The sequence below is a fragment of the Symphalangus syndactylus genome, chromosome X (genome assembly GCF_028878055.3).
Source record: "Symphalangus syndactylus isolate Jambi chromosome X, NHGRI_mSymSyn1-v2.1_pri, whole genome shotgun sequence".
NCBI classification, from domain to species: Eukaryota; Metazoa; Chordata; class Mammalia; order Primates; family Hylobatidae; genus Symphalangus; species Symphalangus syndactylus.
The window spans coordinates 30,921,424-30,935,196 of record NC_072447.2 but is presented as its reverse complement, the minus strand read 5'-3'; the positions used below and the strand labels follow the sequence as shown (position 1 = coordinate 30,935,196).

The 13,773-nt window shown below is 43.3% G+C and overlaps 1 protein-coding gene across 2 annotated transcripts in view; it reads right to left on the bottom strand.

Annotated features, from left to right (window-relative positions):
* TXLNG (taxilin gamma) overlaps positions 1–13,773 on the bottom strand; it is a 57,770-nt gene that overhangs the window by 29,268 nt on the left and 14,729 nt on the right. Inside the window, exon 1 of one of the 2 annotated variants that reach the window (XM_063634565.1) lies at positions 8,167–8,229. The exons of the other annotated variant lie outside the window; for it this stretch is intronic. Within the exon in view, the coding sequence (XP_063490635.1) occupies positions 8,167–8,169 (3 nt within the window). The 5' untranslated portion in view covers positions 8,170–8,229. Of the gene's footprint in view, positions 1–8,166; positions 8,230–13,773 lie in introns of those variants that run through there. 2 annotated transcript variants of the gene reach the window in all.

Genomic DNA, 13,773 nt, shown 5'->3' with positions numbered 1-13,773 from the left:
CTGAGGCAAGAGAATGGCGTGAACCCGGGAGGCGGAGCTTGCAGTGAGCCGAGATCGCGCCACTGCACTCCAGCCTGGGCAACAGAGCGAGACTCTGTCTCAAAAAAAAAAAAAAAAAAAAAAAATTGTTAATAGGCCAGGCGAGGTGGCTCATGCCTATAATCCCAGCACTTTGGGAGGCTGAGGTGGGCAAACCACTTGAGGTCAGGAGTTCAAGACCAGCCTGGCCAAAATGGTGAAACCCCGCCTCTACTAAAAATACAAAAATTAGCTGGGCAGAGGTTGTAGTGAGCCGAGATCGCGCCACTGCACTCCAGCCTGGGTGACAAAGCGAGACTCCATCTCAAAAACAAAACAAAACAAAACAAAACATTAATATACCCAAATAACATACTATAGCAGTATTATTATTAACAGAACAGGTGCAAAGTGATAATTTCAATGCTACATTTCACATGTAACTACTAGTTTCGCCTCTACTTTAATCAAATATTGAAATGTCATGTACTAATTGGGCACATAGATATATAAAGAGACCCTTTACACAAAAGCAATAGAAAGAGAAAAAGTGAGTACTATTAATACCATTTTCCCCAATTAAAAAAAAAAATTTTCGGACAGGCGCAGTGGCTCACGCCTGTAATCCCAGCACTTTGGGAGACCGAGATGGGCAGATCACAAGGTTAGGAGTTCAAGACGAGCCTGACCAACATGGTGAAACCCCACCTCTACTAAAAATTAAAAAATTAGCCAGGTGTGGTGGAGCACGCCTGTAATCCCAGCTACTCGGGAGGCTGAGGCAGGAGAATCGCTTGAACCTGGGAAGCGGAGGTTGCAGTGAGCTGAGATCGCGCCACTGTACTCCAGCCTGGGTGACAGAGCGAGACTCTGTCTCAAAAAAAATAATAGCTTCAAACCTATTCCCTGAAAACCATTAGGTGTAAGAATGGCACTACAGGCCGGTCACAGTGGCTCACGCCTGTAATCCCAGCACTTTGGGAGGCTGAGGCAGGCAGATCACTTGAGGTCAGGAGTTCGAGACCAGCCTGGCCAACATGGTGAAACCCTATCTCTACTAAAAATACAAAAATTAGCTGGGCATGGTGGTGGGCGCCTGTAATCCCAGCTACTTGGGAGGGTGAGTCAGGGAGAATTGCTGGAACCCGGGAGGCAGAGGTTGCAGTGAGCCGAGATCACGCCACTGCACTCCAGCCTGGGTGACAGAGTGAGACTCAGTCTCAAAAAAAAAAAAAAAAGAATGGCGCTACAAAATTACAATGCTGGCCGTAAATATTGATGAAAAGTGTATAAAGAGGTAATAGAAGGGCTGGGCGCAGTGGCTCACGCCGGTAATCCCAGCACTTTGGGAGGCCGAGGCGGGCAGATCACCTGAGGTCAGGAGTTTGAGACCAGCCTGACCAACATGGTGAAGCCCCGTCTCTACTAAAAATACAAATTTAACTGGGCGTGGTGGTGCATTCCTGTAATCCCAGCTACTCGGGAGGCTGAGGCAGGAGAATCGCTTGAACCTGGGAGGCGGAGGTTGCAGTGAGCCTAGATCACGCCATTGCACTCCAGCCTGGGCGACAGAGCGAGACTCCGTCTCAAACAACAACAAAAACAAACAAACAAACAAAAAGAGAATAGAAGACTGCTTATCTCTAATACAGAATTTCTCAGACATGTAATGATAATAAAACCCACACAATCCCAGAAAATATGGTGTCAAGCCGTATCAAAAATATAGTGAGCATGAAATTTGTAGAAAAAAGGGGAAGCATAATTTTCACCAAGAAAACCCTGAGGCCTGTCCTAACCCTGAGGCTACTTGAGGAATGAGATTGGTTCATTTGTAGTTTTTCAGTTCCATTAGCGATTTATTTTGTAACACCTTTATTGTGATATAATTCACATACCATACAATTCCCCAACTTAAAGTGTACAGTTCGCTAATTTTTAGTGCATTCACAAAGTTGTGCAAACATTATCACAGTCAACTTTACAACACTTTCATAACCTGAAAATGAAACCCAGTTCTCCTTAGCTATCAACCGTTAATGCTTCTATAACCTTCAGCACCAGGCCACTAATCTACTTGCTGCCTCTATGGATTTGGCTATTCTAGACACACTTCACATGGAGCTATACAATATGTGGCCTTTTGAGTCTGCCTATTTTTTCTTTTGAGATGGAGTCTCACTCTGTCACCCAGGCTGGAGTACAATGGCACGGTCTCCGCTCACTGCAACCTCTGCCTCCCGGGTTCAAGTGATTCTCCTGCCTCAGCCTCCCAAGTAGCTGGGATTACGGGCACCTGCAACCATGCTCGGCTAATTTTTTGTATTTTTAGTAGAGACAGGGTTTCACTATGTTGGCCAGGCTGGTCACGAACTCCTGACCTTAGGTGTTCCACCCACCTTGGCCTCCCAAAGTGCTGGGTTTACAGGTGTGAACCACCATGCCGGGCTGAGTCTGCCTATTTGCATGTGGCAAATTTTCAAGGTTCCTCCATGTTATAGCATGTATCAGTATTCCATCCCTTTTTATGGCTGAATAATATCCCTTATACAGATAGACTACATTGTATTTATCCATTCATCAGATGGACATGTGGGTTATTTCCAATTTTTGGCCACATTGTATTTATCCATTCATCAGATGGACATGTGGGTTATTTCCAATTTTTGGCTATTATGACTATTTCTTTTTATTTTTTTTTGAGATGGAGTCTCGCTCTGTTGCCCAGGCTGGAGTGCAGTGGAGCGATCTCAGCTCACTGCAAGCTCCACCTCCCGGGTTCACGCCATTCTCCTGCCTCAGCCTCCCGAGTAGCTGGGACTACAGGTGCCCGCCACCACGCCTGGCTAATTTTTTGTGTTTTTAGTAGAGACGGGGTTTCACCGTGTTAGCCAGGATGGTCTCGATCTCCTGACCTTGTGATCCGCCCGCCTCGGCCTCCCAAAGTGCTGGGATTACAGGCGTGAGCCACCGCACCCGGCCAATTATGATTATTTCTGCTATGAACATTAATGCATTCATTTTTGTGTGGACATTTCTCCAGGGTACAGTCCTAGGAGTGGAACTGCTATATGGCCACTCTATGTTGAACCTTTTGAGGAACTGTAAGACTATTTTCCCAAGCAACTGTACTTTTTTTTTTTTGAGATGAGGTCTTGCTTTGTTGCCCAGACTGCACAATGCAAGCTTACTGCAGCCTCAACCACCTGGGCTCAAGGGATCTTCTCGCCTCAGCCTCCCAAAGTGCTGAGATTACAGGTATGTGCCACTACGCCAGGCTCTTTTTTTTTTTTTTTAATTGTGTAGAGGGAGAGTCTCGCTATGTTGCCCAGGCTGGTCTCAAACTTCTGGGCTCAGGCAATCCTCTTGCTTCAGTCTCCCAGGGCACTAGGATTACAGGCGTGAGCCACCATGTGCAGCTCATTGGTACCATTTAAAATTCCCACTAGAAGTGTATGAGGGTTCCAATTTCTCCACATCCTCAGCAACACTTGTTATTATTATTTTTTATAGCCATCCTACTGAGTGTGATGGTACCTCACTGTGTTTTTGATTTGCATTTCCCTAATGACTAACAATATTGAACATCTTTTCATGTGCCTATTGGCCATTTGTATACCTTTTTTGAAGAATGTTTTTCAGATCTTTTGCCCATGTTTAACTGGGTTGTTATTTTATCGTTGGACTGTAAGAGTTCTTTATGTAACTAGCTACAAGTCCCTTACCAGATATATTTCTCAGATGTCTTCATGGTTACCTCAACTTGGAAGAACAGAACAATAGGCCTGGTGCAGTGGCTCATACCTGTAATCCCAGCACTTTGGGAGGCTGAGGCGGGCAGATCACCTGAGGTCAGGAGTTCAAGACTAGCCTGACCAACATGGAGAAACCCTGTCTCTATTAAAAATACAAAATTAGCCAGGCGTGGTGGTGCAAGCCTGTAATCCTAGCTACTAGGGAGGCCGAGGCAGGAAAATCACTAGAACACAGGAGGCGGTGGTTGTGGTGAGCCGAGATCACACCATTGCACTCCAGCCTGGGCAGTAACAGAGAAACTCCATCTCAAAAAAAAAAAAAAAAAAAGGCTGGGCGCGGTGGCTCATGCCTGTAATCCCAGAACTTTGGGAGGCCGAGGCCGGTGGATCACGAGATCAGGAGTTCGAGACCAGCCTGGCCAACATGGTGAAACCCTGTCTCTGCTAAAAATACAAACATTAGCCGTGCGTGATGGCACGCACCTGTAATCCCAGCTACTCGGGAGGCTGAGGCAGGAGAATCACTTGAACCTGGGAGGTGAAGGTTGCAGTGAGCCGAGATCGTGCCACTGCATTCCAGCCTGGGACACAGCGAGACTCTGTCTCACAAAAAAAAAAAAAGAAATAAAAAAAGAAAGGAACAAATAATCACTTATTTCAAAACATCATAAGGAGATTTAATTAAAAGTTACTCTTGTTTTCAGATTAAAAGTATACAGGTCATTGGCCAGGCACAGTGGCTCACACCTGTAATCCCAGCACTTTGGGAGGCTGAGGCGGGCGGATCACAAGGTCAGGAGATCGAGACCATCCTGGCTAACACGGTGAAACCCCATCTCTACTAAAAAAAAGCAAAAATTAGCTGGGCGTGGTGGCGGGCGCCTGTAATCCCAGCTGCTCAGGAGGCTGAGGTAGGAGAATTGCTTGAACTCAGGAGACAAAGGTTACAGTGAGCCAAGATCGTGCTACTGCACTCCAGCCCGGGTGACAGAGCAAGACTACACCTCAAAAAAAAAAAAAAGAAAAAAAAAGAAAAAAAAAGTATACAGGTCATTTACTATTACCACTATACAGCAAAAAGACAATGTAAAGACTCAGGGTCGGGTGCGGTGACTCACGTCTGTAATTCCAGCAGTTTGGGAGGCTGAGGCAGACAGATCACGAGGTCAAGAGATGATCGAGACCATCCTGGCCTACATGGTGAAACCCCGTCTCTACTAAAAATACAAAAATTAGCTGGGCGTGGTGGTGCGCGCCTGTAGTCCCAGCTACTCGAGATGCTGAGGCAGGAGAATCACTTGAACCCGGGAGGCGGAGGTTGCAGTGAGCCAAGATCGGATCACTGCACTCCAGCCTGGCAGTGAGACTCCGTCTCAAAAAAAAAAAAAAAAAAAAAAGCTGGCCACGGTGACTCACACCTGTAATCCCAGCACTTTGGGAGGCCGAGGCAAGCAGATCACCCGAGGTCAAGAGTTCAAGAACAGCCTGGCCAACATGGTGAAACCCCGTCTCTACTAAAATCACAAAAATTAGCTGGGCGTGGTGGCGCATGCCTGTAATCCCAGCTACTCGGGAGGCTGAGGCCAGAGAATTGCTTGAACCTGGGAGGCAGAGGTTGCAGTGAGCCGAGATCACGCCATTACACTCCAGCCTGGGCGACAAGATTGAAAACTCCATCTCAAAAAAAAATAATAATAATAGACTCAAGGAAGGCCAAAAAACTATTGTGTAATGCAGAATAATAGGTGGTGGCATATGGCATAAACAAGAATATTAAATTAATCTGTATAGTGCACAAACACATCACCTATTTTCCTTTTAATTGTATGTCATCACTTCCTATTTGTAGTTAATCTGATTTTTTTTTGTCTTTCCAGACACTCCTGCCTCTGAACTCTTATAACATATTACAATATCACGTATTTGATATATACAGCCTCCTAAGTAGCAATAGCTTACTATGCACAAATGGTACTCAAATGCCAACTGATGGGGAGCATACAGAGGCAAAAATGGCTGTTGAAGACAATCCACGAAAAGAACCTAGGCATTAATACACAAGTTATAGAAAATACCACTATTGGCCAGGCACGGTAGCTCATGCCTGAAACCCAGCAATTTGGGGGGCCGAGGTGGGTAGAACACTTGAGGTCAGGAGTTCAAGAACAGCCTGGCCAACATGGCAAAACACCATCTCTGGTAAAAATACAAAAATTAGCTGGGCATGGTGGTACGTGCCTGGAATCCCAGTTTACTCGGGAGGCTGAGGCACAAGAATTGTTTGAACCCAGGAGGTGGAGGTTGCAGTGAGCTGAGATCATACCACTGCACTCCAGCCTGGGCAACAGAGCGAGACTCTGTCTCAAACAAACAAAAAATGAAAATACCACTGTTTTTATCATTAGAAGCAAGACAGTATTACATTTCCCTTCTCTCTTGTACAACTAATTTTGATGTCGTATCGGGGTATTTTTTACATTTGCTAATGAAAGATATACTTTGGCTCTACAAAATCTTTTTGTTTATTAATAAGCCCAGTTCCAACATGACTTGATTCAAACCACAGTCTACAAATACTCTTGAAATAGCAGGCCTCAATTTTTCTACCACAAGGACTATTCAGTTAACAACCTACTTGGGGCTCTGTACCTGGGCTATTGAATACTAAGCAAATTCTTAGGCCAATAACTTTATTAAATTGTAAATGATTTCTCAGACCTCATCTCCTCAACCAGAGAATTCTATATCATATGCCCAGTACAATTTTCTACTCTGTCTTCTCTCTCTGATGCACATTCTGGATGCCTTTTCTTGGATCAATCTCTTATATAAATAGTAGTAGCACCTAACACTCATACAGTAAATAGTACATCCAGGCACGACTGTAAGAACTTTCCTATATTAACTAGCTTAATCCTCACAACAATGCCACTACGTAGGCACTATTATTTTCTCCATTTTAGAGATGAGCAAACTATGGCATGTAAAGTTAAGTATCCTGCCTAAGGTCACAGTTAGTAAATTGCAGGGCAAAGATTTGAACTCTAGCAGTCTAGCTTCCGAGTCCATGCTCTTAACCACAAAAATATACTGCTTCATAACTACCTTCTGTCTACTACTGTTCAAACATCCTTGTCCTGGCCCAGCCATCTTAGAGAAGCCTACTTAATAATGGGGAAGAGATGCTCCCAAAATACGATGTACAAAAATGAATTACAAAACAGAATGTACTGTACATTTTGTATACGCACACATATATGTATACAGATGCTCCTCAACATACATTGGGGTTACACAGTGATAAATCCATTCTAAAGTCAACATGCAAGTTGAACCACAGTAAGCCAGGAACCATCTGTGTGTATGCACGTATGTACATACACAGACAGAAGTGTTGGAAGAAAATATTGAAGAAAATATCTTGGCCTGGTGCAGTGGCTCACACCTGTAATCCTAGCACTTTGGGAGGCTGAGGCGGGCAGACAACCTGAGGTCAGGAGTTTGAGGCCAGCCTGGCCAACATGGTGAAACCCCGTCTCTACTAAAAATACAAAAATTAGCCGGGCGTGGTGGCGGGTGCCTGTAATCCCAGCTACTCGGGAGGCTGAGGCAGGAGAATTGCTTGAACCCAGGAGGCGGAGGTTGCAGAGCCGAGATCACGCCACTGCACTCCAACCTGAGCAACAGAGCGAGACTTCGTCTCAAAAAAAAAAAAAAAAAAAAAAAACTATAAGATACCATTTTACACATCAAAAACTTCGACAACACTGTGGGAGGGGGTGTGGGGCATTCTCAAGCATTCCTGGTGGGAGGATAAATTGACTTAACCACCAAGGAGACTGGGAACCAGCACAAGGGAACCTCTAGGGTGTTGGTAATGCTCTGCATCTTGATGGGGATTTGCATGCATTTGCTAAAACTTAGCACATATGCACTTCTGATGGCTTCATGGGTGAAGGGACAGATAAATGGACAGATAACTGAAAAAGCAACCAGAGTAAAATGTCAAAGGTAAAATCTAGGTGGTGGCAAAATTGATGTTTAGTATCAACTTTGCAGTACCTTTGAAATTTTTCATAAGATGTTGGAGGGAGAAAACATCAAGTCACATATGCTTTGATCCAGCAAATTCATTTCTTACCAGTTTTTCCTACAGATATACCAGTACATTTGTGAATGACATAATACATAAGGTTATTTATGCAGCATTATTTATGGTAGCAAAAAATCAGAAATATCCTAAATATCAATAAATAGACTGGATGAATAAACTGCTGTACATCCATCCAATTGAGTACTATACTATCTGTTAAAAAAAAGAATAAGGCGGTTATATAATTACTGGTAAGGATAGGTTGATAAGGGAAAAAGCAAAATACCCTGTAGTACATACCATATGCCATGATATGAGGCTTCAGGAGGTGCTGTATAAATGTATGAGCAGAGAAGTATATCCAATCTCTGGCCGGACACAAAGAAACATTACTGGAGACAAACTGAGTGAGTGGGGACAAGACTTTCACAGCAGGCGTGTTTTCACCTTTTAACTTAGGTGCCTTGAGTTACCTTTACAAGAGCTTTAACATGTTTTTTAACAGCAAAATGAAGAGAGCTCTCTAATATAGTGCCTTATTCGGAAAAACAAAAGGGGAGGAGATGTTTATTTAAATTCCAATCTCAAATGAAAATGAAACCAACACTGAGTAGTTTCCAGATGGATTTCTATTAGAACCCTTCCCTGTAGAAAATCATGACACAAAAGCTATCACATCTGCATCTTGTGAGCAGCATGTGTACCTTTTAGAGAAGCACAACACTGTGCTACAAGTGTTTGTTTACAAGAGCCTTAAACACCAATAATCCCCCACCCTAGCCACTCCCCTCCGGTCAAAGGATATATTTCGCAATCTTCCTTCCACTGTCTCAATACCTGGAGCTAAGAGGACTCACTAACTGACCAAGAGATGCCTTCAAAATGGGCGGCCACCATTTTATCAATAATAAACGACAGGAGCAAAGAACAACTATCATAGAAATTTTTGCAAATGAACTTGAGGAAGTACTCTGCATTCATCAACTACTTGTAATAGCTTTTTGGATCAAAACATTCAAAACTAAGAACATGGAAATTAAAACCTAAAGGAAAAAAAATTTTTTAGGTTTCTTTCCCTTCTACCAACACCCACATTCACTTCCTAATTATTTCAACTACTGCTTGCTCACATGAGCTCAAACACCTTTGACCAGGGCCAGGTATGTGCAGAGGACACAAATTACCCAGTCCTTGCCAGCAAGAGCTAGAGTGGACCTTCAGAGGGAGCAGTTGGGAAAGGCTGTGTGTATTTCTGCATTTTCCTAGACAGACATCCTTAGCTTGCTTCAGATTCCCAAACAGTCTAGGAGGAACTTATCAAGTAAGTAAAGGGAACCTTTAGCACCTCAGGCTGACACTGTGTGAGGTGTTCTCAAAGTGACCCCATTTAACCTTCCCTGCCTCACTGAGATACAGGCCTTATTGTTCCCAGGTACAGAAAATGAGACTTGATGAGATTAAGTAACTCGCTCAAAATCATATTAAAATCAATAAAAGGGGCTGGGAAAATTCAAAACCACATCCACCAAACTCAAGAGTCAATGTTCTCTCTATTACACTGTTTCCCTCACTTTATAAATCAGATTTGGAAAATGCAAGTTCAAAATCAAACAGATCTCTGACGCAGTTACAAAATAAATCTAAATTAAATGTCTAAAAATACACAGCACACTAGAAATACCAATATGCATTCAGAAAACATCATGAAAGATATGTAGAATTTTTAGCAGGGATTAACTCTGGGATTTAGGGAGGTAAGACATGTCTAATTTGGGGGTAGGGATAGCTTCAAATAATCTGAAGTGATTAAGGAACTGGAGTTAGTTTGTTGTTGTTTTTTAATTTTGCGGTTTGTTTTTGTTTTGTTTGTTTTAAGACAGTCTCCTTCCATCACCCAGGCTGGAGTGCAGTGGCCCTATCTCAGCTCACTGCAACCTCCGCCTCCCAGGTTCAAGCAATTCTCCTGCCTCAGCCTCCCGAGTAGCTGGGACTACAGGCGTGCACCACCACACCCAGCTAATTTTTTTCTATTTTTAGTAGAGATGGGGTTTCACCGTGTTAACCAGGATGGTCTTGATCTCCTGACCTCATGATCCACTGGCCTCGGCCTCCCAAAGTGCTGGGATTACAGGCGTGACATGTTGGCCAGGCTGGTCTTGAACTCCTGGCCTCAGATGATCTGCCCACCTCAGCCTCCCAAAGTGCTGGAATTACAGGCATGAGCCACCATGCCTGGCCTTAATTTTGTGTTTTAGGATAAACCAAATTATCTCTAAAAATTTTTCCAACCCTTTGTTTTCTTTTTTTTTTTTTTTTTTTTTGAGACGGAGTCTCGCTCTTTCACCCAGGCTGGAGTGTAGTGGCACGATCTCGGCTCACTGCAAGCTCCGCCTCCCGGGTTCACGCCATTCTCCTGCCTCAGCCTCTCCGAGTAGCTGGGACTACAGGCGTCCACCACCACGCCCGGCTAATTTTTTGTATTTTTAGTAGAGACGGGGTTTCACCTTGGTCTCGATCTCTTGACCTCGTGATCCGCCCGCCTCGGCCTCCCAAAGTGCTGGGATTACAAGCGTGAGCCACCGCGCCCGGCCTCCAACCCTCTGTTTCTAATAATTTACCCTAAGAGTTGTTAACTTCAACCAGGAGTGTACGGACAACAGTGCATGTGCAACCATGCTCGCGCTGCCCTGGGAGGGGCAGTGGAGACAGAAATGGATGAGGAAATAGTGAAAGATATCAAAGATACCCCATACTCTTGGGGCATCAGCTATTGGCCTTATTTGATTTTGTAAAACATAAACCTTCCTCCTAAACCCTTCCAGTATTTTGAGGGGCTTTCACATTTCCAAATACAAAGTTTTACAAACAAACCTATTATAAAAATTACATTGTCATGTGGCTAAATTACAAAAATGACTTCAGCTTTGTACAAGTCATTTAAAACAGTGTATACACTAAGGCTATTTTAATCTTCCAAAGAACTACTGGAGATAGCACAGTTTTCCTCACAGCTAATGCTTTATCAATCATTTATCTCAAATTCCTGTTTTAACCATTTTGGATCAAAGCCTTTAAAATATGTATTACATAACTCAATGCCTCCTTAAATAGTATGTTTTACTATGTTAGAACAAAGAAATGAAATGAAAGGATATTTATTTTCAACAGATAAAATATTACTGTGCAATATTATATAATTAGATTCTGGTATACATGTCTCTACAACATGTCTATATTCTTTAAGATAATAAATTCTCAATGTTTCCAAATATAAACTCCCAAAGGTGAGATCTTATTTAAATTTTAGGTATGAAATACTTGTCTGAGACTTCCTAAGTTATATAGCACTGTCTTTAAAAACAGACCACACAGACCCATACATGGGAATTTACTACATTAAAAATGGTGTCATTTCAAATTGGTAAAGGAAATAAATGATTTATGATATCTCCCAAACCATATGGGGGAACAAAGGGTTATCCTGTCTTACCCTCTCCAGATATACCAAGATTGAAACATGAAAAATGAAAACCACAAAGAGCTTGAAGAAGTCCTCAACAAATTTTTTTCCATAACCTTGGCATGAAGAAGGCCTTTCTTTTGTTGTTGTTGTTTTGGTTTTTTTATTTTTATGAAATTATATACAGCAGAATGACTGCTCCATAGACAGAGCAGGGCTATCTCAGTAGCACAGAGTAGCCAAGAAGGCCTTTCAAAGGAAAGCAAAAAACCCAGAAGCTATTTTTAAAAAGGGGGTGGGGGCGGGTGCGGTGGCTCAAGCCTGTAATCCCAATACTATGCAAGGCAGAGGTAGGAGGATTGCTTGAGCTCAGGAGTTCAAGACTAGCCTGTGCAACACAGCAAGACCTGTCTCTACTAAAAATAAAAAAATTAGCCTTGTGTGACGGCACACATCTGCAGTCCCAGCTACTCAGGAGGCTGAGGTGGGAGGATCACTTGAGCTTGGAAGATCAGCAAGCTATGACTGCACCACTGCACTCTAGCCTGGGCAACACAGCCAGGCTCTGTCTCAGAAAAAAAAAAAAAAGGGGGGGGGGTGGTAATGATTGGAGATTAATTTGCTAAATAATTAAAATCTTTGAAATTCCTGGGGTGGAGGGACAACGGACAGTGAGGTATGAGAAATTACCTATTGGGCCCAACTTATACTATTCCTAGTGATGGTTATACTAAAATCCCAGACTTCACCGCTACATAATGTATCCATGTAACGAAACTTGTACCCCTTAAATCTACAACAAATTTTTAAAAACTAAAAACTTTCAGACTAGCCAAAAGACTGCAGGAAGCCCTTACAAATGAGCCAGAGACACAGTTTTCAAGGGTTTGTGAACAGGCAGATCACAATTAAAGAACTAAAAATGCCCAATATACAAATAAAAATGCAAAGCAAACCAAGGTACCATCTTTAACTTACCACATTTTAAAGGAGTAAAAAAACAACCTTGGTGTGGGCAAACAGGTCACTCAGCATACTTTTGGCAGGGGGTGGGGGGCTCCAAATTGGTAGAGTGGGTTTGTAGAGGTATTAGCAAGCTCTATCAACGTCTGAACTCACATGCACTTTCACCCAGCAATTCTACCGCTTGGAGTTTATTCCAGATATTCTCACTCAAGTGTAAATGGTTACTCACCAAACCAGAAAACAACCTAACTGTCCACCAGTAGGGAACTGGTTAAATAATGGTCATCCATACAAGGTAAAACTATGCAGCCATTCAAAGGAATAAAACAGATTGTATGCCAACATAGTATAATTAGGTAGGAAAAACAGGCAAATGGCCAGTACAGGATGAATACATCAGTATAAATTTAAAATACCCATATACTGTATAAGCCAATATATGGATACAATTTTCCTACAAGAATATCCCCAGAATTGTTCACCATAATTACCTTTGGATTGTGGACCTAGAAGTTGGAAATGAAGAATTATTTTTTCTTTTTATAATTCTTGGCTCTGCCTTAATTTATTTTACTTTTTGGCTGTCAAATGATCCTTTTTTGGAATATTTTCCTTTGTGCTTCCTTTTTTTGTGACAGAGTCTCACTCTGTTGCCCAGGCTAGAGTGCAATGGCATGATCTCAGCTCATCACAACCTCCGCCTCCCGGGTTCAAGCGATTCTCCTGCCTCAGACCTCCGAGTAGCTGGGATTACAGGTGCACGCCACCATGCCCAGCTAATTTTTGTATTTTTAGTAGAGACGGAGTTTCACTATGTTGGCCAGGCTGATCTCGAACTCCTGACCTCGTGATCCGCCTGCCTAGGCCTCCCAAAATGCTGGGATTACAGGCGTGAGCCACCGCACCTGGCCCCTTTGTGCTTCTTAAATAGCTGGGTATTGGCCAGGCGCAGTGGCTCACGCCTGTAATCCCAGCACTTTGGGAGGCCGAGACGGGCAGATCACGAGGTCAAGAGTTCGAGACCAGTCTGACCAACAGAGTGAAACCCTGTCTCTACTAAAAACACAAAAAAAATTAGCCGGGCATGGTGGTGTGCGCCTGTAATCCCAGCTACTCGGAAGGCTGAGGCAGGAAAATCGCATGAACCCAGGAGGCAGAGGTTGCAGTGAGCCGAGATCGCACCACTGCACTCCAGTCTGGGTGACAGAGCAAGACTCCGTCTCAAAAAAACAAAAAAGAAAAAAAAAATCGCTAATAAAAAGTATCCCTTATTTGCCCAAGATTATGCAACGGTTAGGCCAAGATCTGAACACGGGGAGTCTGGCTTTGTTCAAAGCCCGGGCTTTTTATTACTGTCACAGGGTTCACAGGCAACACTAACATTAAGAATAAAATACAGGCCAGGCGCGGTGGCTCACGCCTGTAATCCCAGCACTTTGGGAGGCCGAGGCGGGCGGATCACCTGAGGTTGGGAGTTCGAG